At 38.2% G+C, this 26,267-nt stretch overlaps 1 protein-coding gene across 4 annotated transcripts; it reads right to left on the bottom strand.

Moving 5' to 3' along the window:
• Positions 1-1,357: 1,357 nt before the first annotated feature.
• AP4E1 (adaptor related protein complex 4 subunit epsilon 1) lies at positions 1,358-25,844 on the bottom strand. 4 transcript variants are annotated; one of them, XM_074600662.1, is made up of 21 exons: positions 25,398-25,499; positions 25,102-25,173; positions 24,120-24,243; positions 21,775-21,848; positions 20,237-20,358; positions 19,212-19,371; positions 18,520-18,686; positions 17,832-17,905; positions 15,763-15,885; positions 15,564-15,673; positions 15,141-15,280; positions 13,616-13,728; positions 13,358-13,476; positions 12,346-12,648; positions 11,481-11,595; positions 9,287-9,422; positions 7,874-8,129; positions 6,511-7,086; positions 4,907-5,091; positions 3,954-4,108; positions 1,358-3,487 (listed from the first exon to the last, which is right to left on the bottom strand). In XM_074600662.1, the coding sequence occupies exons 3-21, from the start codon at positions 24,235-24,237 to the stop codon at positions 3,327-3,329; spliced, it is 3,207 nt and encodes a 1,068-aa protein (XP_074456763.1). In that variant the 5' UTR covers positions 24,238-24,243; positions 25,102-25,173; positions 25,398-25,499; the 3' UTR covers positions 1,358-3,326. The 4 variants fall into 4 exon arrangements, with proteins under 4 accessions (XP_074456763.1, XP_074456761.1, XP_074456764.1 ...); XM_074600660.1 differs by lacking the exon at positions 25,398-25,499 and adding an exon at positions 25,604-25,844 and having other exon boundaries at positions 1,359-3,487; XM_074600663.1 differs by lacking the exons at positions 20,237-20,358; positions 25,102-25,173; positions 25,398-25,499 and having other exon boundaries at positions 1,360-3,487; positions 24,120-24,166.
• Between the last annotated feature and the right edge of the window lie 423 nt (positions 25,845-26,267).

Consider the following 26,267-nt stretch of genomic DNA (forward strand, 5'->3'; position numbering starts at 1 on the left):
ACAGGATGAGAAGGGGTTGGGAACACCCAGGAGCAAGTAATATAACACCATGGGAGATGTGATCTGTGTTTAGGAGAACATACTGCACCATACTGCCATGGTGCACGTCCACCAATTTTCCTACCAAAGTATTTGTATCAGTAAAAATATCTGAAAATATTTGGGGTAAGGGGGAGAACCTGACAAAATAGTTGAAATACGGATCCAATACAATCACTTATCTGTTGACTCCAAAATGTCCAGAACTCCAAGTTGCCCATGGCACAGAGCAGTAAAACAGTGGCATCTCCAGGTACGTAGGGTTTTGGTCCAAAACGCTGTTAACCTGCCAGTTCAGAAAGGTCAGTACATACTCTGACTGGCCTCTGGCTGCCTCTTGAGAGCAGGCTTCTTCGTGCTAACAGGATTACATGCTCTCTTCCTTCTAGCCTACTTCTGTGCACCTTCTTGCCCTTTCCCTGAGAACAGGTTGGTTAATCCTTGCAAGTCACAAAGAAAAGTAAATGGCAACACCACAGAAGATGAAGATACTTGCTAAAGGATTTTCAGTACAGAACTAGATGAAAGACTATTCCTTTGGATAATTACTTATGCAGCTGTATTTCATTTTAGCAACAACTGGATGATGGATGAAGATCAGAGGGACTCCCAGCACTGAATTGCTGAGGTTCTTGAGGGCCTAAACTCCCTCCATCCGCCACAACCACAGTGCAGCATGCCCTCTGGGTACACAGCAACAGCCACCCCACACAGAACAGCCTCACGATTTCCATCGGGGCTGCGACCACCTTCAATTCAGCAATTATGTCAAACTTCCCAAACTCCTTCTCAATACTACAGCAAATAGTGTGTTATGTTAGGATTGGACTTAAAAAAAAAAACACAACAAAACACCCAAAACAAAAAACCCAAAACACTATTGCTGTCAACTATGATTAACAAGAGACCCCAAAGTCTCCTGTGATGCCTAAAACCAAATCCCAATAATCTGGCAGTATTGCAAAAGGAGTATTGGATAATGTGAGCTGGCACACAGAATGCTGTTCAAAAGATCTCAGGTGTACTCTCACTCTTTTTATGCCTCCAGCTGAGACACCGGACATTTAAATCACCAATGGATTCAAGACTTCTGCAGCATTACATGCTTCATCACTGTTCAGATGCAAAGAGAAACAAAATAGAACCTAGTTCTTAATATGCAGAAACACTGCTACATGAGGTAGCAAAGACTATTTAACAAGTATCAAGCTAATTTTCTTTTTTTTAAATAAAATTGAATTTTATTAAACTACAAGAAAGGCAAAGATGGTGACAGATTAAGAAAAATGTTTGCTGGGCAATCTGAAAATGAAGACTGACCCAGATACAACTCCCTGCAAACCCCTTTGTGTAATGTTACCATAAAGCCCTTCGAATCTGCGTATTGACAGCTTACATACACTATTCCTGTGGAGAAAAAGGTTATAAAGAACCTTACATGAACAACAGAAGGTGTTACTGTCTTCTGCTGGTCTTTTTTGACGCTAGGACATTGAACATCTCATTGCTGAAATGGTTTAAATGCATAGGCCAAAACCAGATACTTCTGTTATAGTTCATATGATTTCAAAAGTCCAATTGCATAACAGAAGTCTGATTTACCAGCAGGGAAGTAGTTTGCTGGAAATTATTCCACTATAAATCAGTTTCATTTATATAAACTGTCCTGAAGTGCCAGGTAAACATTAAAGTATGCAGAACATTAAGTATATTTACAGGTTCAGTGCACTTGGAATTCCTCAGTAAGAGGGTACTGAAACAGCAATAAAAAAGGAGCTTTGCTTATATGATTGTACTTGTGATAAACAGAAGTGGCTTGACATAAAAAAAAAAACATCAACCAGAAAAAAAGCTATCAGCGCATTTGCATTCTTATGATGATTTCATGAACATTTACCAAACCATTAGCAGAGTAACAATACTTTATTTTCCTTTACAACCAGTGCTTATCAAGTGAGAATCAGTAACACTGAAATAACAAAGACTTTCCTTGTTAATATTAAGCACACAAAGGAGGGAATTCCACTGTAGAATCCATCTATACCATGTCTGAATCGTGCGGACAATCTTTGATGTTTTTAAATAAAAAACACAACCAGTTATAAATAATAAACAGCATTAAAGTTTTCATTTAGCATCTAAATAAATTAAGATTGCTGGACTTTCAAGACTGTGAGGCTATTTCAGGAAAAAAAGGAGACAATCTAGACAGACACATTCATCACGTATGTTGCTCTGATTTAGATTTTTATGTCTTACTGCAGTTCCTGGCCGTGCACACACAATACAGCCACATCTGTGCAAGTCAACTGAGGCTATAAATAATGAGAAGTAAAAATAAATGAAAGTTTCTGTCTGTGAAAATTCACATGGAGGAGAGATTGGCCAAATTTATAGGACTGACTGGAAAGCAATGAAGATGTCCACTAGCCAAGTACCAACTGGCCAGCATGTCCACAGCCAGCTACCCCCAGCTCAGTCATCGCGGACTTGATCCACGTGAAACCTGTCCTTGGATGTGCATCGACATCCAGTGACTGTCACAGGCCCCTAAGGAAAAGGAACGTGGCTGAAACGTGAGGCAGGAAGAACTGCAGACAGGAACTAACCTGAAGGGCCTTAGATCATCCCCCCGGAGGTGCTTCAATCCAATTTCACAGGCTTGCCTCCTAGCAAAAACCTATTTAGATGTCACCTCTTAAACAGTAAACATCAAAGACCACAGGAAGTGTGCTGATCGCTAAAACCTTTCAACTATTTTCAAAACATGCATTTGTTGCTATATAAGTTACTTTATACAACCACCAATACGGCGCTCGTTGTCAGCAGTGCTTAAAAATAGCTTTAGAAAAAATATCAAAATAAAATTAGATGATCCTGATAACCGATCAAGCCTGACCCCGTAATGGAGATGTTTTCTTTAAAATAATATTTAAGTATTTGCCGTGAGGAATAATTGTTGGCATCTATAAAAGCTGCATAATAAAAATAAATACTTTCAGTCATTTACAACAAAATTAAGAAATATACATTTCACTTAAACAGGTAATAATACTTTAATGAATTGCTTGTTAGTCACTGTACAGTCCTGAGCATGTTTTTGCAGGCATAACTTAGGTCATCATTCTTCCCCCACAAGTCCACTATGACATACACGAGCTGGAAGAAAACTTGTAATACTTCCGAGAAGCAGGATCTTAATTTAGCTTTGGTAATTGTCTGTGCAACTGTATGAATTTTGATTTGCTTTTCACACAGCAAATAGATGAAGGCAGGCACTATTGTTATTAGGATTCCTCCATCACCTTTTGACACTGATAAAGCAAACCATCTGGAAGGGCGGAACAAGGCGATCTGAACCACAACGCCAGCATCCCTGAGTGAGTGCGACAGTGCAGCAGACAGGGCACAGATGGAAGGAGCTGGCATGCCAGTATTCCCTCATTGCCTTAAAACAGAGGCCACAGAAAACAAATGGAGTAACAATTAACAACAGCTACAGTACAGTTCACAAAAAAAAAAAAAATCCTTCTCTCAAACTCCGTTTCTGCTGTTCTCTCCTACTCTTACCCCTGCTCCCCTAACAGGTCACCAAAAACCATGCCTCTTGCCTGCAATCCCAGCTTCATATTTGTCGTACAGCTTCATTGCCTTTTTTTTTTATCCTGTCCAAAACTCTTCACAGCACAAGCTTGCACCCTTGTAAAATCTACCACTTGCTGTACACTTATACCTTCACATCAATCTTCATAGACCCCCCGAGTAAGGCAAATAAAGTCCACAGGACAACACTCCTGTGTTTACTATGCTCTTAAACATTCCCTGCTTAAACTGTAAGATACCTGCTTCCATGCATTTATTTTCCTGGGAAGAATTATAGGTTGTAAGCAACCTTACAGTGTACTTTCACTCACCTATAATGTCAACTATATGGAGTTTCAGCTTCTGTTGCAGGGTATTCACAGCTACTGAAAGGGAATCTTGAGATGCCATTTTTATGTTCTGTTTCACATCATTGGAAAGGGACAACCACAGCTTCCCAAAGTCTTCTGTAGTCATTTCCATTGGCCTAAAAAGTAAGTTCACCGCATGTCTTAGCGAAATAAGACACATTATTCAGAATATATTTGGTCTCTCAAAAAATTGTATCTGGAAGCAAATGGACAATACAGCAAGCAATAAGTTTAAACAAAGCCCTCCTCTTCCTAGCTTACCATTTAAAAACAGTTTCTATTCCTTGCTTTACATTTTTAAATTTTAAGAAATGCATTATTCCATTTAAATACAAGACCAAAGTGAACGGCCTTGAGATATTTGCCCATTGAAAGAGACAAAACAAGCTGAATGAGAGGTAGACTTCATTGTGGAAAATAAGGTGGATTTCACTATAAAAGAGCTAAGTCTATTGGAAAAAGAACATTTGCAATTTTATTATTTTTTTTTTACTCCCCAAATAAATGCAGTCTTCAAAAATTAACAGAATGAGCTTTCTTCTCCCCCTGCAAAAGCTGTCAGCCTTTTCTTATCATGTATGGGTCCCTGTACTCAAATCACTTATTTCATTTTGACACATTTATATTACGCCCTATTTTAAAAGGGCATGGCCTTCTCTTCACTCAGTTCTGTTAGCCTCCTCAGAGGTGCATTCTGTAGTTCAAGACTATGCTAACCTGCAGCTACTGTCAATATTCTCACTGGAATAAGTGTGCAAATAACCATTCACTCTTCAACAGTCATCTTAAATCAAAATTAGCTGCTCAAGATGAAGCCTTATATTTTCACAATCAATACCCAAATCATCCTGCCCTTGTCTAATACTTAGGTAAAAATGCTGCATTTTTTAAAAACTGCAGCTTATTTTATTTACCTGATGAAGTCCAACAACGATAAAGGTATTGAAAAGTCAAGATGAGTTTCCATTTCTGACTGGTAATTAACAGAGCCAGAAAGAATTCCCTGTGTACAGATTTTGTCCATCCACACGCATTTCTGACAACGTTCCACACTTTGAGCTTCAATTACAGGAAACTGATAGGTGGGACTCTCCAAAATCTATACAATTATTTAAAAGGAATACAGAATATAAGTCTTGCTGTCAAGTTGTGTAAGTGGCTAAGATACAGCTATAAAATTGCGTCAATGACTTATTTCAATGGATTTTTCCTGGACTATTTGGCAAGAGAACAGAGCTACCATTTCTCAGCTCTCACTAAGGATAAATCAATCATTAACATCTACAAAAGCTCTAGTTAGAATTAAACCACTGGAGAAATTAATCTCTTTCTGCCAATTGGCTTCCCCCCCGAATGATTGCTCAGAGAGACAGAGAACTGATGGCCGAGAACCTGAATTCTGTAGTTCAGTCCGAAAATAAACTAATATACAAGGGCAAGCAACACTGCAATATACCCCAAGCTATATACTAAAAGCAAGACGCTGAGAAATCATCCCCAATAACAAAGATGATTTCAAGATTACTCAGCAGTCCCCAGCCTCTTCAAACAAACTGGTAACACAGATTCTATCTGTGGTAGCGGTCTATGTAGAAGCTTAAATGAAACAGAAGGAAAAACTAGACATGAGATGCTCGTTTTCTATCAATGCCATGACAGGTTTGATTCAAGCCAAAAATGGGAAGGCAGGAGACTTCATAACCAATTAGCAGTTCCTTAAGTAAGTCACTTCTAAAAGAAACATTCTGCTTAATTCTTTGTCCAGTTACCACTTGCTGAGTGTCTCCAAGGTTTCATAATTCCGTGCTTCTTTCAGCAAAATCTGTGGATAGTCATGCTGATAGGCAATTCCTAAATAGCTTTCCAATTAGTTAAGTGACATTTAAATCAAGACATCACATGCTTTTACCAACTATAGTTAAATCCTAGATGTATCCAACGTCAAACCCCCCCACACACACACTGGGCAACTCCTCTCCAACATCAACTGAATGCAGGAGAACAAGAATGAAATATGACCCGTGTCTTTAAAGGACACCACAAAACCAAAAACTTGAAGCACGCTTACACACTCTTATGTGAAGGAAGAAACAGTGTCATGTCTGCCTATCAGATAAATACAAATAAATGCACACACCTAATAGCCACACTCAGACAAAAGTTACACAGTGATTCCTTTGGCACTCTGAGTACGACTAGTTAGGTTTGCATTCAGTCAGACACCAGGAAGAAGCTGAATTCAGAACTGAAAAGTCATATGGATTTGTTATACGGAGGCAAGCAGTAGGAAACGAAACCAAGGTGAATTAAATAAGTGAGATGTTCACTTTTCTATTAAATGACACTAAGTTTAGTATTGAAATTTCTTTGACATGTAATAGCCATACCACAGGTTTTAAGGAAATGCTTTGGCAAAAAGGCACAGCTGTTACATTAAAACAAACATTGTACACAAACGTAAGCAAAACAGAAGAAGTTCCCAGGGAATTTGAAATACAATGGAAACAAAGTTTCTTACCTGAAAATGTTCTGTTTCTTCAAACACTAAGTTCACAGCATGAAGTGCAGAAGTGGTTTTATTTGAAACAAAAACAGTGAGCAACAGAGAGTCATCTGTCCACACCTTACATAAATACAGAGCTACGGCATCACTCTGACAAAGTTCCACTACGTCAGAGTGAGCGAGCTCTTCTAGCTCATCTGGTAAGGAAGGGACCCACGGTGTTTTACTGGCACTTTCACATTGAGCACTTGGAGAAGGCTGAAGAATTTCAATATTACTATCAGCAAACAAAGATGATTGTGACAGCCTACTATCTGAAAGTCTGTCATCCAGCCCAGATTTTTTTAGGGACTGAGGTGTTTCAAGTGATAAATTATCTTCTACAATATCGGAAGAACACAGGGAGGCTTTCCTTAACCTTGTGTGTATATCTCCCTCAGAGTCTTCTGTGTTAATAGGTACTGTATCAAGTAAGGGACCAAAATCTGAAGCAGCTCTATTCTGGAAGTCTGACACCTCCTCACTGATTTGGGTTTCATTTATCTTTGATTTCCTTTTGAACTTCTGAGTAGCTGTGTCCGCTTTCCCCATCTGAAAAGTAAAAAGGAAAAAAAAAAAACAAACGTGTGGGGAAGTTTCTATCAACCACCTGTGTTACTGTTGACAGCACGAAAAAGAGTGAGCAAGGACAAATAATGACCAAGGAATAAATTCAGGTAACAAATAGATTCCAAACGTTTTAGTGGATCCAGTAACGGGCTTTTGTTGTATTTCTTACAGGGTATTGGATTAGCCTGTAACGCAAGAATGATTCAAGGTTCTCTAAAACAAACTAAAAGCTTAAATATTAAAAAGCAAGCACAGCTAAACATTTTCTGGTTAAACCAGTGATAAACACCATGATTTGAGTTGGCTAATATGATAATGCCGGTCTTAAAAAGATTACCTAACAATGAATTCTTTAGCATTCTGCATATTACCACACAAAAATAAAAAATGGTCTTGACAAATGGCCATCAAACTCTAGCCTCACTACCAAACGAACGCCAACAGCTCTGCAAAGTTACATAATAACTGTTCCTTGACCCAAAACAGGCTAAAACTTGAAGCGCAACATGTAAAGAGAGGGAAGTTCTAATTACTGAATCAGGTCCGCTCCAGAGGTTGCTCGATCAAGTAATACCCAACCCATTTCAGGTTCTTAACAAATTATCAGATTACAAAAGTAATTTTCAATAGTTTTTCAGTGACTCGGGGGTTTTTTTTGCCTTGTTTTACCACAACACTAATTTGACCTCCACTTACATATAAATATCTGCAATTGTAAATAAGGCAATATACAAACTTTAAACTGGTAAGTCTCAAAAGAGCCACTTACCAGACTGACACCAGCATTTGATCCTAGCCCAACAAACAAGGTTGATGCTAACTGCTGCTTCTCTTTATCTTCCTCGGAGAGGCTGGCAACTTGATCAGAGCGTGATGCAGGTGGATCACCCACCTGTCCTGCTAATATGCTGCCACAAGAAACAGTTTGTGGCTCATTTTCTTTCCCTACTTTGTTTTCTTTCTTTGGAAGATAGCCTTCTTTTCCCCATAGCTTGCGTACTCCCTCAAGTTTCAGAGTATTTGTCCTAAAAAGGCCAACAAAACAAAGCAGGATCAACCGTATGAACATCGCGTTCATAAAAACATGCCAACACTCTAAACACCATTCACAACTTGGTTACTTTGATATACGCAGCGAGCAGGGGAATATAAATTAACACTTTTGCATCTGCGTGAAGTTCTATGTTAGCAATGTCATTCATCGCTTTTAAAACACCCCACAAATGCAAACTTGGACTAGTCTATATAGTCCTAAATATAGATCGAGGCCAAGTCAGCATTAGTCACCTGCAGCCAGTAGTAGACTGTGTTTGCCAATTCCATTTAGAGTTTCAGATGACATCTATAATCTATTTGAATAATTTTTTAAAAGTGAATACAAACAACATGGTATCTAGCTTTTTTTCCCCCAGACGAAAGATTCTGGGAATCCTTAAGTAATATTTAATTATTTCTATTGCTGATTCCTTAAAAAAAAAAAAAATTTAAGTTAGAGACTGAAAATAAGAAGACACCTCGAAAGCATTTTTATTTCTTACAAAAAGCGTACGTGTTCTCAGACAGCCTGAACTCCAGCAGAAGTTAATTCAACAGACACAGGCTAAATGCTGCAAGTCCTGCACATAAAAGTCTCACTCAAACTTTCTTACACAATCTGATTAAAGAATCTGAAAAAGCTTCCAAGGTTTTCTGCATACCAATTTACTAAAGTACAAATGAAGTTAATTTGTATGAAACAATGGATATGGAATTTATTTGTAGTGTTCTAAAACTTAAGAAGTATCTTACACTGCAAATCTTAGCCTCACTTTTATCTTAAAAAGTTTCCTTAAAAGGCACATTATTGCAAGCCCGTAAAAAGTAAGCATAGCCTATAAGGAAAAGAAAGAAGCTAGAGGAAAAAAATAAATACTTAATCCTGTAATCACCAGGTAATCCTGTCCCCAATTTTACTGCATTAACTATCAATTAATTTGTACTTTGTGAAGAAAGTGAAAAAACAGTCCAACTGCATTAGCTTTCTTTATAATTATTTCAAAGAAGATGCCATCCTGTCATTACATAACAAAGGTTTCCAAAATCAGCTGTATTCTTTTCAGTTTCATGTACTAAAGAGGCAAAGACACATGATGCTGACAAGAACAGAAGCTTAAACAGACATTTCAAACACAAATTAACTCACTCTTTATGCCCCGTCTCAGCACTATTACCAGATGTGTCAGAACCAAAAGATAAACCAGTGGGGGACTGTCTGCCGGTGATGCCAGATGAGGACACACTTGAAGCAAATGACAATCCATAAGGTTCAAAATTCAGAGCTGCAAGACAGACAGAATCTTGACATTACAGTGAGGCATAAAAAGGTAAGAAACAAGTCTATTTTCTGAAAATAGATATGCTGTACTGTTGCACTTCTCAAACTTCCCATTCAGGATGCTATCATTAAAACTGGATGTTTCTGTTCTCAAATAAGTTTAGACACACAGAGGATTTATCCAAAACATGTATTCATTTGGTATTTGGTTTTAAATACTGAAATTAAGAAGAAATAGTGACTTAACAGTGTATCACTAAAATATCTGCAAATGCTTAGTATTTGTAGAGAGACGTACTGCATTGGATCTACGTAAGTGAGCTTTTCCATCTGTTCATGAGCCCAAGCAACATTTTAAGTCCACAGCATTATGTCCACATATCACTGTCTGCTTTGCAACTCGAAACCTTGGGTGATAAATCACTTGCACTAAGACTTGCAAATCAGGACTCAGAACCAGCCACCTTAACTACGCTTTATGAATCAAAATGTAGTTTGAAGAGCTTCTAAACATCGTTTTGGACTGCAACATAAACAGTCACTGTTACATATGAAGCAGACTGCAGACTGTCCTTTGCAGCCCTGGAACTATTAAGAGGTACAGTCCATTCTCCTTATCTCCACCCCAGCCCTACACTTTTCTTCTTCCCAGCAATGCGAAGGAGCAGGGCAAAGCTGTCAGGCATCTGGAATGAGAGAAGTCTCCTGATAAAGGAGGAGGTAGTGCTAAGGAAGTGTCCTGTCCCATAACGAAGCAAGAAGGAACGGAGATCCAAGGGCCCTTTGATAAACGGCATCCACATGCATCCACATGAAGATATTCAAACTCTACCAAGCCATAAATTTACTTATCTATAAAGAAATCATTTCAATAAACTCAGTGGACTCCCCTTCTAGAATATTTCTGAATATTCTCCCTCACCTATATGTTATCTTCCAGAATATTTATGAGCCAGTGGAAGATGCTAATCAATACGTGTGATTACTCAGAAAAAACGGCATTTCATAATGGCTTCCCTGCCATTATTCTAAGAACACTGCAAACACCACAGTGCTAAACAGATGTTCTTCAGCAGTAAAGACCACTAATTTTGTTCTCAACACCCCTGTATGAAGCGCTATTATGAACTCAACCTGACATGCAGTAGATTGTATCCTTCACTGGGCTTTATATGCATGAGAAAAACAGTATAGAATATCCAGTTTCAACATTTCTCCACCAAAGTTTTGAATTTTCTAGCAGACTTAAAGTGGAGGCTGTAGATGGAATACTCTCAATTTATAATTCTCTCAGAAAAGTGTTAAATCCTGCCAAGCTACACATGCAAGCAAGTGGCAGTATTATTTTTTGTATCCATTAACCTGCACAGTCAAAATCTTCTTTTAAAAATAATAATTTAATTGTAATAATGCAATGTACAGGACTCATTTTTCTAATTCCTCAACAGTAACATTGAGAAATGTTTTAGAAAAGTTTTGCAACCTCAAAGTGGATCATTCAGAAGCGTCTAAAAGAAATCCTTTTGTGACTGGCTATAATAAAGTAAATGAGTACTTCTATGGAAAAAAAAAAGTAAAAATAAAAAAATGGACTATAGGTAAAGTTTTGGGGTATTTTTAAACAAATAAAAGCACATACTGCTGTCTTAACTGTATTTATACTGGGTACAAAATGTAAGATTTGTGTCATAAAATAAACTCACAATGGTTATTACTGCGAACTATAATTCCAGACAAGACTACATGCTCAGAATAGTAGTTAGGAATCCTTTGCTTTCATTTGAATAAACCCCACAAATTTCAAAGCCCATAGACCAGCAGAGATTATAGTAAAACTTTCTCCTCTGCAGTACAGCAACCCACGATAAATGAACAGTTACACATACCAGCTAGACAGACACGGAACTAAAATCTAACTTGAGCTTAGCTAAGTCTAGAGAGAAGAGATGCATTGAGATAACATTACTTTAAGAAATAAGATTAACAGTACATTTGGATTGTTTGTTAATACTTATCAGGTAATTTACCAGCTACTTAATAAATGCAGTAAACTAACAGTCACCTTTTCCCTGAGAAAGTTTCTCCTCTTGTCTCTGGTGATGAGGCTTATATGGTGCTGCACCACGACCAAGTCCCTCAGCCACAAACCCATCCAGAAAAGATAAGGAAGCATCTACCTACAGAGAATTAAGAAAAGTGAGAAAGCAATAAAAATGTTTTCTATACATGAGCCTGATGTTACCAGAAAAATACTGTGTCTTATCAACAAATCAGGATCTTGTGTCTCACATCTCCCACACCTACCACTAAAGCTGCTGTATTAACAGAAATTGTTTAGCATGTATGTTGAAACAGACTGAGCTAAAGATCTGCAACTTAAATTAACTCTTCCACTATTGTTTTTTTTTGTCTAAACAATAAAAAAAAGCAGAGTAGAGTTTTCCCAAAATAGTTGATCCTACTGTTATATGAAAACACTGAATTAAGAAAAAAAAAACAAATTCAAAAACCTCATCAATACTGTTTTCCATCATTTATTAGGGACATTTCAGTGCAGAGATCAGTAGTTTCTAAATAGGAAGCAAGCCCTTTGAACTAAAAGTAACACATCACTAAAGCAGGCCTAATTTGTCTTTAAAAAAGAGAGACGACAACAAAAAAATAAATCAGTGTTTGAAATCAGAATTTTGTTAAAAGCTACCCCAGCTTAGTAACTGAACACTATGGCTCTTTATCTTTCAGTACAGAACAATATGATTCATCCCATATGCCTGGAAAAGTATGTTTCTGAAAACTCTCTTTACACAAACTAAAGACTGGCACCAGTCACAAGTGCCAAATGTCATTCATTCTGACACTTCTTATCAAAATATTCAACTGCCTGAACTACAGAAGGTCATGAAGAACACACATTGCAGCTGCCTTACCACCATGTCATTGCAACTAGCATCAAATGGAAGCAACTTTTTCATCAGTGCTTTGTCTTCACACAGATGCTTCAATTCAAAGGCATATTGTCTCATGCAGGTATCTAGAGAATTGCTAAATTCTTGGATTAGTTTGTCAACTGTTTTAGAACAAGAGGTACGTGATGCTGTCTTGGTGACTGCAGCCATTATCCACACTTTAGTTTCAGGAGTAACAAAAGTCTTCTTCAGCAGGCTGTGCAGCTTTGTCAAAATAACTTCCGGATCAACATCTGTAACAAGGCTGGAATACTCCCCCAATACCTATTCACAAAGAACAGACAAAATATGCATTTAGTCACACTGAGCAGTGCTTTTAGTTTTGAAATCAGAATGCAGTACTAAATAACAACACAATAAAATCCACCTCACATTCAAAAAACTATTGTTTAAACATGTTCTAAATTATTTCTTTACTATTTTAAATGTCAAAGGCTTGAAACGATCTTTGTGTTTACCTCAGCAGACTCTAACTTTCAGCTTCTTAAAAATCAAATAGCTCTTAAAAACAAAGCTAAACATAGCAATTAGGTCCTTACAAAACATGATTTGCTCATACTGCAGCCTCTTCCTTGGGTGGAAGCTGAAGCTTACCCAGGAGCCAGACAATACTAGCATAGCACTTGGCCTGCAAGGCTAAAAGTGCATTTGACAGCCACATCTGGCCTAATTCTGATGAAGACAGAAAGGCTCTCAGCACACAGCGAGATTCATGTGGCTGCTAAACTATACCAATAGTCACCTGCCCTAAAGGGAGCAAGTCAGCTTTTCCACAAACTATGACAAGCTAAGCAGTCCTCGGGCACCAAAGGAGATCACTAAAAAAACAGATTGCAGCATGTGATTTGACTTCAAGTAAAAACAGAATATTCATAGCTGAAAATAAAAGATTAAAATATTTATTAAAAACATCACCACCTTTGACAGTTTCCTCCTATCTGTGTATTCAATTTTGACCATGTGTGTACCTTACCCAACTCATAACTTGAAGGAATTTCTGTGGATACAAGGCGTCTTCCTCTTCAAGTAATGCCAAATAAGACTGTACTGCATATATCCGTAGCTGATCATCTTCTTTTCCATCATCAAATCCTAGATAGAAAACAATACATATTTTGACTGAAATATAAGTAACACCTCCCATGAAATATTTCAAAGTGCATTTAAGAAAAAAAAGCCAGAAGATTAAGGAACGCATCTAATTCTTCAGAGCATTCAGGGGGTATCTCACCTTCAGCCAACAGCCTCAGAAAGTTGTTTGGGATATCAGGATGCACAACATCACCTCCAACTGAAAACACGGCATTCATTGTTTGGATGAACCACTCATTGTCAGGGGCATACCTGTCCAGATGTTAAGGAATGAAGTGCTACGGCATAACTTTTTCTTTCTTTCTCAGTGCGTTTCCTAAGGAAACAAGTTTTCCACAAATAAGCTATCCATCTTGCTCTCTCCAATAAGTTGGGGTCCTGATGGTCAAGTATCAGCTCAATCTAACTGAAGAGGAAGTATTCCTGTATCTTTTGTAAAGTGTTTCCTGTAAATTTCATGAAAACTGGTGGTCTTAAATTACTGCCCTGTAGAAAAAGCTCGCACATGAACTTAACAGCTATGCATTATGTGCAACTTGCTGGCTTGCCAATCTTGCACATCTTAAGTTGTGCATGAACAAATGTTAGAGTGGAGAATAAGCAGACTTCACGCAGTAGGAACAACCACATTCCCACAAGGGTTTAGCTCTGAAAACCTGTCCTACTGTATTTTAAGTTCACACTTGTTCCGTGCTAGCTTTCCAGTATGATCTTTTCTGTTTGTTTACCCAGTATCACTTGACCACTGATAGACTAATCTGTTCTTTTCAGCAGTGTTTCACTGTTGATTTACTGAAAACCAATAAACGTTTTGAAGTACTCCACAGAAAGCAACACTGCTTTTTTTATATATTTAAAATTTGATCGGCCTTTGCTAACTTTGGAGGTTAGCTTCTGCTTTGCCTCAAATAAATCCTGAAAATGCACACTTACCGAATGGAAATTTTCAACAGTACAGAAACATTAGTATTACTGCCTTATTTTTGCATACTGCATGACAACACAGCCTTTTTGGTACGCTACATCTGTGCCAAGCAGTGTACAAATAGGATGGTAAGGTAGCTCTCTTGTTACAAAGAGCTCACAACTCACATTATCAGACAAGAACACAGAAAATCAGGCAATGGCAATTCTAACAACAACGTCCACCATGTGCCAAATGCCTAATCATCGCTTTCACCTTTTTGGCATAGTTAAATAATCTTTTCTTTTAAGAATAACACATTTTCACAGAAATAAAGCCGTACACCAACAAAGAGTTCTCCGATAGGAAGATCATGCCCACAATTACAGAACAGCGCTCAACGTAGCACCGAGGCATCTCTCTCCATGCAGCAGTGTAAGACTTCAAAGTTTTAATTTAGAAAACACAAAGTTTTAATGCTAAACTCCAAAGCCAAAATAAAGCATTTTGAGTGCGATTACTTTCTCTCAGTGAAATACAAGAAACACCATGGTCATTTTTGTATGCACTTTTTTTTTTTTTGCATATTTTTTTCGCATTTGGAAAGAGTGGAAAGCACAGCTGTAATACTTACTTCCAAAGATCATAAATGAAAGATGCTTTGAAAGGTAAAAATGCTACATTTACCTGAGCTCTGATTCCAAAGCTTCAGAAAAATAAAAGGATATTTCTCAGCTAGTTCAGAAAAATAAAAGGATATTTCTCAGCTAGTTCTGCTATTTTGCCAACTAAGCTGATGATAGCATATTCTTCCTTGCTTTCTTTTAAGTAGTCAAGCATCTTCTGAACTATGACAATTACATTCTGTCCATTTGTAATTCTATAGAGAAGCTCTAAAGTCTGAAACAGAAATCAAAAAAATATATTTAATTGGTTCTGATGACTCAAAGAAGGATGCAGGCAAACAGAAACACTTTAGTATGATGCCAAATTAAGCAACTGTATTTGACAAGTCTTAAATGAAATACACTGCTTATCTACACAACTTGTCACTTTAGTATTGTTCATAACTGCTCTCTCACAATAACTGAGACATAATACACCTTTTATACAGCTCATTTTAGAAACCCTATCATCCACCTTAAAAAATAACTTAATTTTTGAAGTCTAAAAATTCACTGACCTCCCTTTTAATAATGGGATCTGGATGGTCCAGACATTCAATTATTGTCATCTGGTGCTGAAGTGCCAGATTAGGATCCTGCTGGATAACATAGGTCAGAGCCTTTAAACCTAGAATATAAGTGATTGGAAATGATATAAGAAAATGTATACTACTATGATCAAATCAAAAACATCTTAGTGAAATCAGGTATCCTTACCTAAGTATTTCAAATTAATTTTAGGTGACAAAACAAATTTTCCAATGCACTTGGCAGCCTTTTCAAGTAGTTCAGATTTGGGATGAATTGTATAAATTGTTTGGACACATTCAAACAAGATGGCTGTGGGAGGGAAAAAAACCCGACATGTAATTAATGCATATTAAATACTTCTATAATGCAAGTTTTTAACAAGCAAACAAGCCCACCAACTATACCAAGGAACTGCACCGCTGTCCCACCCCCACTGAATCTAACTCCGGAGTACCTACTGACATAGGCAAAAACAGGATGGAAGACCACCTACTTTAGTATATACAGATTTTTTATTAGCTTTAGCCATTGTGCATACAACTTCCTGTCCTAATTGCTCAAGGGACTGGACTGGGATGGTTTTAGAACACCAATGTGCAACTATAAAGGATTCGAGACCAAGTACTTTTCAATAATTCATATGATTTCTTAGCTACTACCAACAGCTACAACCATCCCAAGAACATCCTTATTAAAAAAATAGTTGTTTGAGAAAAAGCTAGAAGTAAACTGAACAACACACAAAAAGTAATTAATCCTTTGTGTCAGCAATTCAGGCAAAGCTTCAGACCAAGTCACTCTCACCAAGTTAACTGGCATTTAAAATCGTGATGTAATTTTCAGTTGTTCTTGTAATTCAGTCTCTAACTGAAGTGTCCAATAGACAACCTACTCTTCTTAAGCATTACAAAACTATATCTGAGAAAGGCTAGCGTATTAACAGCTCAATTGCCTACAAGAAGCAAGAAACATGCACAACCAAGGACTTTGTGTAAGAAAGAGTAATCACTCAGAATTACATTTTTCTTTTGTTTGGGATCAACAGAAGTTTTATAAAAAGTTATCATATGTGAACAAGAACTACATACCTAAATTCTATGTCCTTGCATAAATCATAATAAACTGCCCTCTTTGGCCCCATAAGTGCTTAAAACAAATTTAATGTTTAACTCTTAGCAATTCCAAGTGCAAATTGTCTGTATTATAAGGCAACACACCTCCCAATATCTTGTATGTTCTTGCCTAAAAGAATAGAAGCAATAAACTGAATACACTAAGAGTCTGACAGATGTTTCCTCATTTATTATTTACTAAAAGAGACTACTTCCCCAAAGCTCCCCTTTTTAGTGGAAGTAAAGCTTACACAATGCTTTACAAAATAGGTATCAAGTAGGCATTAGACATCTAGAGCTTTGAGCCACGTTCCTTCTCCACCCCAGTGTTGTTTTAAAAAGGTCTCAATTTTCTTTTCATTCCACTAGCACAGGTACTTTGGCAACATTTATGGGGCTTTACTTTAACAATAAAATAATGGGGGGGGCTAGTTTTTTTTAATAGTGAAACAACTCTTAATGCAGGGTTCTAGAACATCACATCTGGGTGTCTGGAAAGGTATTAAGACCTGGGTAGGGGAAGGCAAAGAAAAAAAAAAAGACAAATAAATTGCTCAACTTTTTATTAGAAAAAACTTAATGCAATTATTCCTTTTGCTGTGTTCTAGCAACAAATACACCTTTCTCTACTGAGAAGGTAATGAAATTGATGCAGCCTTCTACCATGTTCTAGAAATTTTAAATTGACATGTGCGCCAAAAACGTCTTTTCACAGCCACCACTATCACTGAACTCTGGAGGTGTAGTTTTTATTAACTGTGGCTTCAGGAAAAGCCCTACACAGCTGTAAAGAACTGATGCTGTCGCCCTTGCGGACTTTTTTACTGCCTTTCTCAGGGCAGCAAAAAGAAGATCTAAGCATTTCTAATAAACAGAGCTGTATCACTAGGATTTTTCTTTTATCAAGATGAATTCCCAGTAAATGAAAGTGTTTTGCTTCAATGATAAAAAAAAACCTGTGCTGTACAGCAATGTATCATTTGTTTTACAATTTACTAGTTGGACACTTCAGAATACAGTTGTTGTTCATTAAGAATATAATAAGATTTTTAAAAGTACTGCATTAAGTATTTTAGCATGATCAACTACTCACATTTTCAATCTTTCCAAATACTGATAATTACATAAAATAACCTCACCCACCATATGTAATATTATGATTTATCTCTGCTCTTCTTAAAGATTCATCTAGAACATCATACATCAATTCACTTGTCCTGTTCAACAAGAAAAAAGTATTTAAAATTATTTGCAGCACTAACAAGCATGTAGTCTTATTTTGCCAAACAGCTCAAACACTAGTATTGAAATCTGTAACAAATTATTCATATCCACAGATTCACTTGAACATGGAACAGCTCTATAACACATTTCTAAACGGCATCTAGCAAGATGTTTGCACCTTTCAAAAGAAACATTTACCATATCACAAAAATAAAAATGTTGCCCTCGCTGCTCGTATAACAAAATAAAACATCATCAGGAAAAGGATCACAGATAACTAGGTCCTCACAAAATGACACCACTTTTAAAAGCGTCTTTATTCTGGATTTTCACACAGTTGTTTGATAACCCAGTAACAGAAGTCCTAGCAAAAAATATATTTCAAGCATATTCCACAATAATCAATTGTTTAGCCAATCCAAAAGAAATTAATTTTGCAGTTGAAAAAAGTATCTGCTCACCGTATTGGGTAATATCAAACGCGTAAGTAGTTCAACACTGAAATCCTCTTATAAAAAAAAAAAAACAAAAGCTGCCTACGAGATACAGGTCATGACTGTTTTCTTCGTAGCTTCAAAATATTAATTATAGAGAAAGATTTGATTACCTTGGATCATCTTTTCCTAACAGCCCCAATATTCTTAAAAGCTGAATTTGTAACCATGGTGCTGGCACACTGTGATAGTTGAAGTCAATAGGCAGCTTTCCTCCCACTACCTGCTTTAGGATGGTTACAAAACTCCCAGTCAAGTCCTTGTACCCAGATGAGTTTTCCTACATAATGAAAAAGAAATACAATCCAAATACGATACAGCACCTCAAAAGTAAAAAAAAAAAAAAAATCCACATCTTGAGTAAGATCAAAATATCTAGGCGGATGGTTTCATTTCTTTAAATCAAACTTCTGCTCTCATCCCTCAACACCTGTAAACTCTTCTCTTTAAACCTATGCTATTTTCTCACACATTTGCAAAGGGAGTGAATGGAGCTTGAAGGCAACAGTAAAAAAAATAATTTACAAGAAAATTTCAGCAAACCCTTTAAGAATCTGTAGAAGTTAGATCCTCTAGCTAAGGATGCCAATGATGCCGAACATCCAGATTATGCAAGAAGTGGATCTGTGAAGTTAAATGGAGAGCTAGCACAAAGAAACATAGCACGGATATCCACGATCACATAAATTAACTTTTCTAACAACTACAAGTAAGTTTCTTCTGCAAAGCTTATGAACAGTACACTGTGTATTTACAATTAAAAAAAAGCTCCTAAGCTCACTTGTGCTTCTAATTCTTTGCCTACCTTAATAATTTGAAGATAAATATGCAAAGAAGCAGCCATGACTCCAGCATCCCTGTCGCATAAGGCTTTCCGGAACTTATCATGAATATGCTGAACTTGGTTAGGAGCAATGAGGTAGAATTTATATAAAGCTTGAACAGCTTTTCTTCGTATAATTTCCCTGAAGAGACATGAGATTTACACAAAACAAAATGAAGTCGCTTGTGCATTTTAAGTATTTGACTTCACAAAACAACTTGCACTTGTTACTTCTACAGCAATTTAAGATTACATGGCCAGCCATCATGATTTGGAGAGAGATGAGAACCCGTGTTTTACATATCTGATAACAAACAACTTTGCAAATACCACTGAAGTGGGTAAGTGAGAAAGCAAACTTAAAAGCCTAGTAGGACTTGATGTCAGATTGACAATTCAAGAGAATGGCCACCAAATAAACAATGAAATTGGCCACTGCTAATCTCTTGTGATCACACATGCAGCTCCAAAAAATACCCATCTAGAAGTTACCAAGCCAGTTCATTCTGCAGTTCCCTTTCTAATCAACACAACACTTTTAATGTTATCTTCTGTGTATGGGACATTATAAATAAAGAATCAAATAATTCAGGAGTATTAACACATGCAGATACACTTTTACCAACAAAGTTGCTATAAAGGGCTTTATTTTTAAAAAAGTATCAGTGAAGTACTTCAAGGATCCCAATCTGTTTCTCCACTTACTCTACAAACACTTCTTCATCCACATATTTGTTGAAAGGACTCCAGCAGATAAATTCAATTACATTTACCTATCAAAACTGGTTATGAAAAAAATTAATACCAATCCAATACTCAGTAAAGACTGAAAATAAGTGAGACCAGAATCCACGAGAAAAGCTAGGAGAGGAACAATTTCTGAAGGCAACGATTAGAAAGATCAACTCTACGAAAAAACACGAGTTTACTCGCTTTACGAGTTTACCTACAAAATTAAGTCATTCAACTGTACAAGGCCACTTGAAATTCCGTAAATGAATACGTACTTAGAATGCTGGAGCTTGTCTTCTATTAGGGGAAGAACAGCTGGAATCATCTCCCGTGGAAAGATCTGGCTGACAATGGTTAACGCCATGCACACCTCTACTAGATTAGTGCTCTGTAAGTCCTATTACAATCATTGAGATAAGACAGTCATTTTTTATTTAGACTTTAAAATTCTTCACAGACATAGCCCAAATCTTTGACAAGCGGGCTGGATCTAGCTGACCTACTGCAAGCATCCTGCTGCCAGCCATCCTGTTGTCTGCTCGTGTTTGAGAAGTGTCAGCTCTCACTGAGCTAATCGGGTTCTTTTCTTCTCTTATACAGGAAGAGGAAACAAGGAGCTCCTCACACTTGTGTTATAGAACTATTCATATTTTAAAGGTATGCTCGATTAACACATAGAGCTATGATCAACGTTTGTTTACAGAAATTTTTTTTTATGATTGCAAAACTACGCTGAGTCCCCAGTTGGATCAGTGGGATGAGTCACTTCTCACAGAATTCAACACTATTCTCTCTAGCGCCTTTGATCTAGCCCAAAGAATTCAAAAGAAAAACAGCAAGCTCAATAATACTGGCAATTACATATTTGTACACTAAAATAAGACATTACCTACTCCCTAAGAAATGAAGGCAAATTACACATAATGTTCTACAAAAAAAAGAACAGAAATTAACAGTCTGTCCTAAATATAATTAAAAATAGTAGATATAGCTCACTGTAATCTTTAACCAAAAAAGGATGGATGAATTCATGAAATACAAGATTAGAATTATTTTTCAAAACAAATAGAACATGTAAGATTTCCAGCTCACATCATTATTTGTTCTGGCCATTTGTCCCAGATAGGTTTTAGTCCTCATCTTGGTTTAGTTCTTTGTGGACTCCCATTTTTCACTTCTTTTTATATCCTTATTAGTTTCAAGTTAGATTTTCAAAGATAATAACACGGTTTTCAATCACAACAACAAAATGAGCATCACTTTCAGTCTATAATTCACATGATTTTTGTCCCAGTGTAATATAAAAGTAATCATCACGCGGAGTTATAGTAAGTCACAGCTGCTCCATGTGAGAGGCAGTAATACAAACCATGGCACCTATAAATATTATTAGGTACTAGAATTTCAGTATCACTCCAAAGCATATTTCCATTTTCTAACAAAATTATCAAAAGAACTCAAAGCAGCCAACAGATACTTGCTGTCAGTTAAGAGCAAAAGTTTACATTGAAGTATGTATGCCTGGCTCCTCCTGGAGTTGACAGTGTATCTGTGTGGCACATTTTATAAAGAAAATTTTAAGGTATATCTCCCTTTGAAAAAATTTTAAAACATGGCTTCGACAGCACGAATGCCAAGATTACATTAAAAAGCCAGAGAAAGCTATTTCAAATTTTCATTCCTAACCAAAGAAACCGCAATTTTAAGAGAGCAAGACAGAACTAATAAGTACATAGCTTAGATGTTGTCTGACACAAAATGGGAAGAATTGGTTCAAATTTAGTTTACCTCCAGACCTCCAAAAACACTGTACCTTCACAACTGTGTTCACAAGTAGAAGTAGCAGTTCATGATTTTCATGTAGAAATAAAGAAACTGCCAAGTAACCTATAAAAGAAAGCAGCCTCCATCACTACTTTCAAGCAATAAGCAACTTCAAGATAGAAAACTTAAGACTGGCTGTAATACAAGAAGAGTTAACTCAAACAATTACAAAAACCCAAGAAAAGAGCCCACTGTTGGGTGACAGTTGCTCGTGTTTTAAATATCAAGACTTTTATTTCCAGGCAAACCACTTAGATTTAAGTTGCAGTAAAACTCAACAAATAACAGCTAAGAACTTGTAAACTGTGAGAAATGAGACATTACAATACTGTTATAGCTAAAGAGCAGCTAAGAACACCATGAGAAATCACTTCCTGGAAAACTAATATCTTCTCTTCACAGATAAAAGTTATTACTTGTATATTACTTCTAGGCTACACAACACAAATGCACCTCCTTTTTTTTTTTCCTCCAAAAAATAAGGTTCCATTTCAAATAAAATTTATATTCAGCTTGAAATACAGAAGAGTAAATTCACCATCCTATGCCAAAAACTCCCTTGTTGCTTCATAACAAAGACGAAACAATTCCAGAATGCCATGAAAGAAACCTGACAGAAGCCTTTTTCTTCAAGGCCGCTCCACCTTTTAAATTAAGGGACTGGAAGTGGGGGAGTTGGGAGGGCATGCCACAACTCATGACAATATTTGTATTACAGAGATGGGTCTTAAAAAAAGTCTTGGTTTATTCAGGGCTTAGGGATCAAAATTAACAACTGAGATACAAATAACCATATTGTCTGGGCTATCAGCTTGATCAATCTGCTTGTGGAACTATGGACTTGATCAGCTTTGCACACCTGCAAAAGTGTAGCTCGCTCTCATTCATTGAGGCTCACATTGGGTAAGAGAGTAACACATCCTGATTGGATCAACTGACAACGCTTCCTTAATACAGACTTTGGTACACCGCACCAACAACAGACAAGGTCATCCTCATGTATCACATATAACTGCAGAACAACAACCAAAAAAAACCCAGACAAAACCCCTGTACACACTCCTGATAACATCCTTTTACCAGATCAAAGCTTAAGGGCACTTTGTGTCCAGAGAACTTGAAGCCACCTATATTAAAAAAATAAAAAAGAACTGCTGCTTCACCAAAGCCGTCTCAAAAAGACCAACTTGAGCCCTAGTATGGTCTCAAGACCGACCTAGAAAGTTCTCAAACCAATTAATAACAAGACACATTGGTACTTGACACTTACAGAGATCACAAAGTTTTCTTCCGAACAGCTTACTACCTGGCCTCCCAGGTTTGGTGAAGACAGAATTTCTTAATCCCTACCAGAGCATCTGTACACTATCTTTCATTACTCAGGGATAAAGTAACTTTAAATCACCACTTGTAACACATTCTCTCAGGAACTCCAATACTTGAGTGGATGATCCAGATGAAATTCAAAGGATATCAAACAAGCATATCCCGTAAGACATTGCCTTCCTTCTGTGTATGCAGACACAGTATTGCTTGGAGTTAAACCGTTTTCTCTGCAAACAAGAAGAAATGTCTTCACTAGGCAGTTGAATCAGCAACTGCAAGGAAATTCTCCAGATGAGACAGGCTGACAGCTACTCAAACTAAATCTACCAGAAACAAGTTAATAGCCACACTCGCAGGCAAGGAAATCACAACGGCATGACGTTCCAAAGAAGTCTGAATTAGCCTTTCAGATTTCCTCAGGAACTTCTGCGTCTATGTTATACAGACCTTCCTTCTTACCTTATTTCCTATAACTGTTTCTAGACTAAAAAAATCCTACAAGCACCAAAACAGAAAATATTTTAGGGCCACTTTGCTAACAGTAATAAGCCCTTTATAAAAATTCTAAACAACTATCTCCAAGTTAAATACCGGGAAACCAACACTATGCTTGCAGAAATTGTCCGACATGAGCATCTTTGTCTACTCTTGTACTACAGTGCTTGAAAAAGAAACCAAACCCTGACAGAAACTCATTTTCAGCGTGACGTGTTTTTTAACAAAATTTCTCATAAATTACTTGTTTATTGGGCCGCAATTCAAACCAACGAAAGAACAACTGATGATTGAAAATAAATTAATTTCCACTGCCTTCTGTTCTACAAGCAGATACATAGCAGCTTACAAACTAGAGAATTAGTTATCTTCAGAGGAGTGAGAGACCACGAAACAAGACCAAGAAAACAGAACATTTTAACTAAGTTGTATTTTTACATAAATTATAAATCCTAAGAAACTTTAAAAATAGAGTTTAAGAATATTATTAAGGCTACAGCTCCATGCACATACCAACTCTTTTCTCCAAAAGATTTCCTTGCTGTGCAAGCTTGATTGCATGGATATATCCAAACGAAGACTCGTACCCCAGCATTTCGCAATAGATTAGTCTCACCATGCATTCTTTCATCAGTCTCTGAAATACCAAAAATAAGTTATTGAGAATTTTGTCAGCCATGTTTTATGCTATTCTTCAGTGCTGTAGTGAATTAGATGACCTTATCTCATAGAAACATATGTGCATTCACACACATTTTCCAAAATCAGGGTACTCGTAATTTTCCTTTGCTATGAACCTCTTCTGCAAATCAGCATTCATTTCTGACCATACAAGCAGAACTCCCAATATACTACCCTTAAGGATGTTATCAACAGTATATTATCAACAACAGATTAATTATGACTAACATAAAAAATATGAATTATCTGAAGTGTTAGGTGATCGCACTGCAAGCGCAGATTATTCTTTACTAATCACTACACTGACCTAGGATGGGTTTTCACTATGTGTAAGGTAAAACTTTATTTTTCCCTTCAAAAATTCTCACTCATGGGACTAAGATGTTCATTAACTAATTCAAACCAGAATACATCAAACTCCTGCAACTCAGACACACACAACAGCGCATACAACAAAACAGCTTCTTATACAGCACAAATTAATTGTAAGAACAATGTCGGCCTACAAAGAACGTTATTTGATGGAAGCAGTTCCTCATGTAGCTTTTTTATTTGCATTAATTTCAGAAACTACAGAACGACAGACTCAGGGTGCCGCATTGCTACAGTTTATCCGCATCAAGTGGAATTGCAGCATCCTCACTATCTGAGCCATGCTGCAAAACCACAGACACTGGTATCTCTTAATGCCGATGATTAAATGACTATATTGCAGATAACCTGTATGTTCCACCTGGCAAAAGGAGCGAGAACATTGCTTTTCTTCACCCTTGGCCTGCCGTTCCCACGGCCTGCAACCACTAACAGAACTTACAAGTGTCGTGGTAGGGGCAGAAACTGTTGCTTTCAAACTGGTTAGCTCCTGCTGGATTAGCTTTTCTTCTTCCTAGAAGAGATTAAACTTCTTATTTTAATTTCACATAAATTTTGGAGGCTAAAATATTAAGCAGAAGCTGAAGAAGACATGTTAGTTTAACAGCATTCAACCAGCGTACACCTCATTTATGGCAGTACCACCAGGCTGCTTATTTCGAGCACAGAAGGCAATTTTTGCCCTCTTTAAGGTTCTTTAAGGTCCTTTCTAACCTAAACCACGCTATGAATACGCACTGCAAGGAGGTTTACGGCCGGTCCCGGGTCTGTGCGGGGAGGCCGGTGCCCCGCGCCGCGCCCGGAGCCCGCACCACAGCCAGCGCCCCACAGGACGTCGCCGGCCCCTCAGGGAGGGGAGAAACAGGAGTGAGGCCCGGCCCCCGCCTGCTACGAGGCGGCGGGAGGAGCGGGAGGCCCGGCCCGCCCCGCAGCGCGGCCCGTACATGCTTGGAGGTGAGCGCCGTGATGCTCCGGATGAGGCTCCCGAGCCGGGAGGTGACCGAAACCCTGGCAGGGCCGCCCCCAGCGCCCCCCAGCCCGGCGCCGGGCTCCTGCTGCCCCAGCAGCCCGGGCAGGGCGCTCAGCGTCCGCTCCACCACGTCGCTCATGGTGGCTCCGGCCGCGGCCAGTTCCCCGCCGCCGCCCGGAAGGGAAGGACAGCCCGCGCCGCGCACTTCCGGCACCGCCCCCGCCCCGCCCCGCCCGCTCCTGAGGGAGTGAGGTGACACCGTAATGGCGGCGCGCCCTGAGGGGCGGGCAGGAGGCTCGGGGGCGGCCGCGGCTGTGCGAGAGGCGCTCGCCCGGCCTCGCCGGGAGGTGGAGCTGAAGGACAGCGTTTAGAGCCGGTCAGCCCAGCGGGGGGCGACGGCGAGCCCCATCCGGCCTCCAGGGGCGGCTGCCCGGGGTATGGCGGCTGCGGGTCGCGTCCAGATATGAGCAGGTTCCCGCCCTGAGGGACCACTGCCCGGGTGAGGGCTGCGGGAGCGGCCGAACAGCCCGCCCGGCCTCTTTTTTTTTTGTCAGCATCACAAAACAAAGATGTTTAAAGGTGGGTTTCGAAAAGAGAGCAGTGAGATAAATTGTAGATTCTTATGGGAAATGTTATTC

Source organism: Larus michahellis, chromosome 9 (assembly GCF_964199755.1).
Source record: "Larus michahellis chromosome 9, bLarMic1.1, whole genome shotgun sequence".
NCBI classification, from domain to species: domain Eukaryota; kingdom Metazoa; phylum Chordata; class Aves; order Charadriiformes; family Laridae; genus Larus; species Larus michahellis.

What these genes read in the sequence shown, in the direction of transcription:
- AP4E1 (XM_074600660.1), bottom strand. Translation starts at nt 25,768, where the DNA reads ATGAGCGACGTGGTGGAGCGGACGCTGAGCGCCCTGCCCGGGCTGCTG. An exon ending in TTAGGAAAAGATGATCCAAG is followed by an intron (nt 17,906 to 18,519) that starts GTAATCAAATCT and finishes CTTGTTGAACAG; the next exon opens with GACAAGTGAATTGATGTATG. An exon ending in TCTGAGGCTGTTGGCTGAAG is followed by an intron (nt 13,477 to 13,615) that starts GTGAGATACCCC and finishes TTTTCTATCTAG; the next exon opens with GATTTGATGATGGAAAAGAA.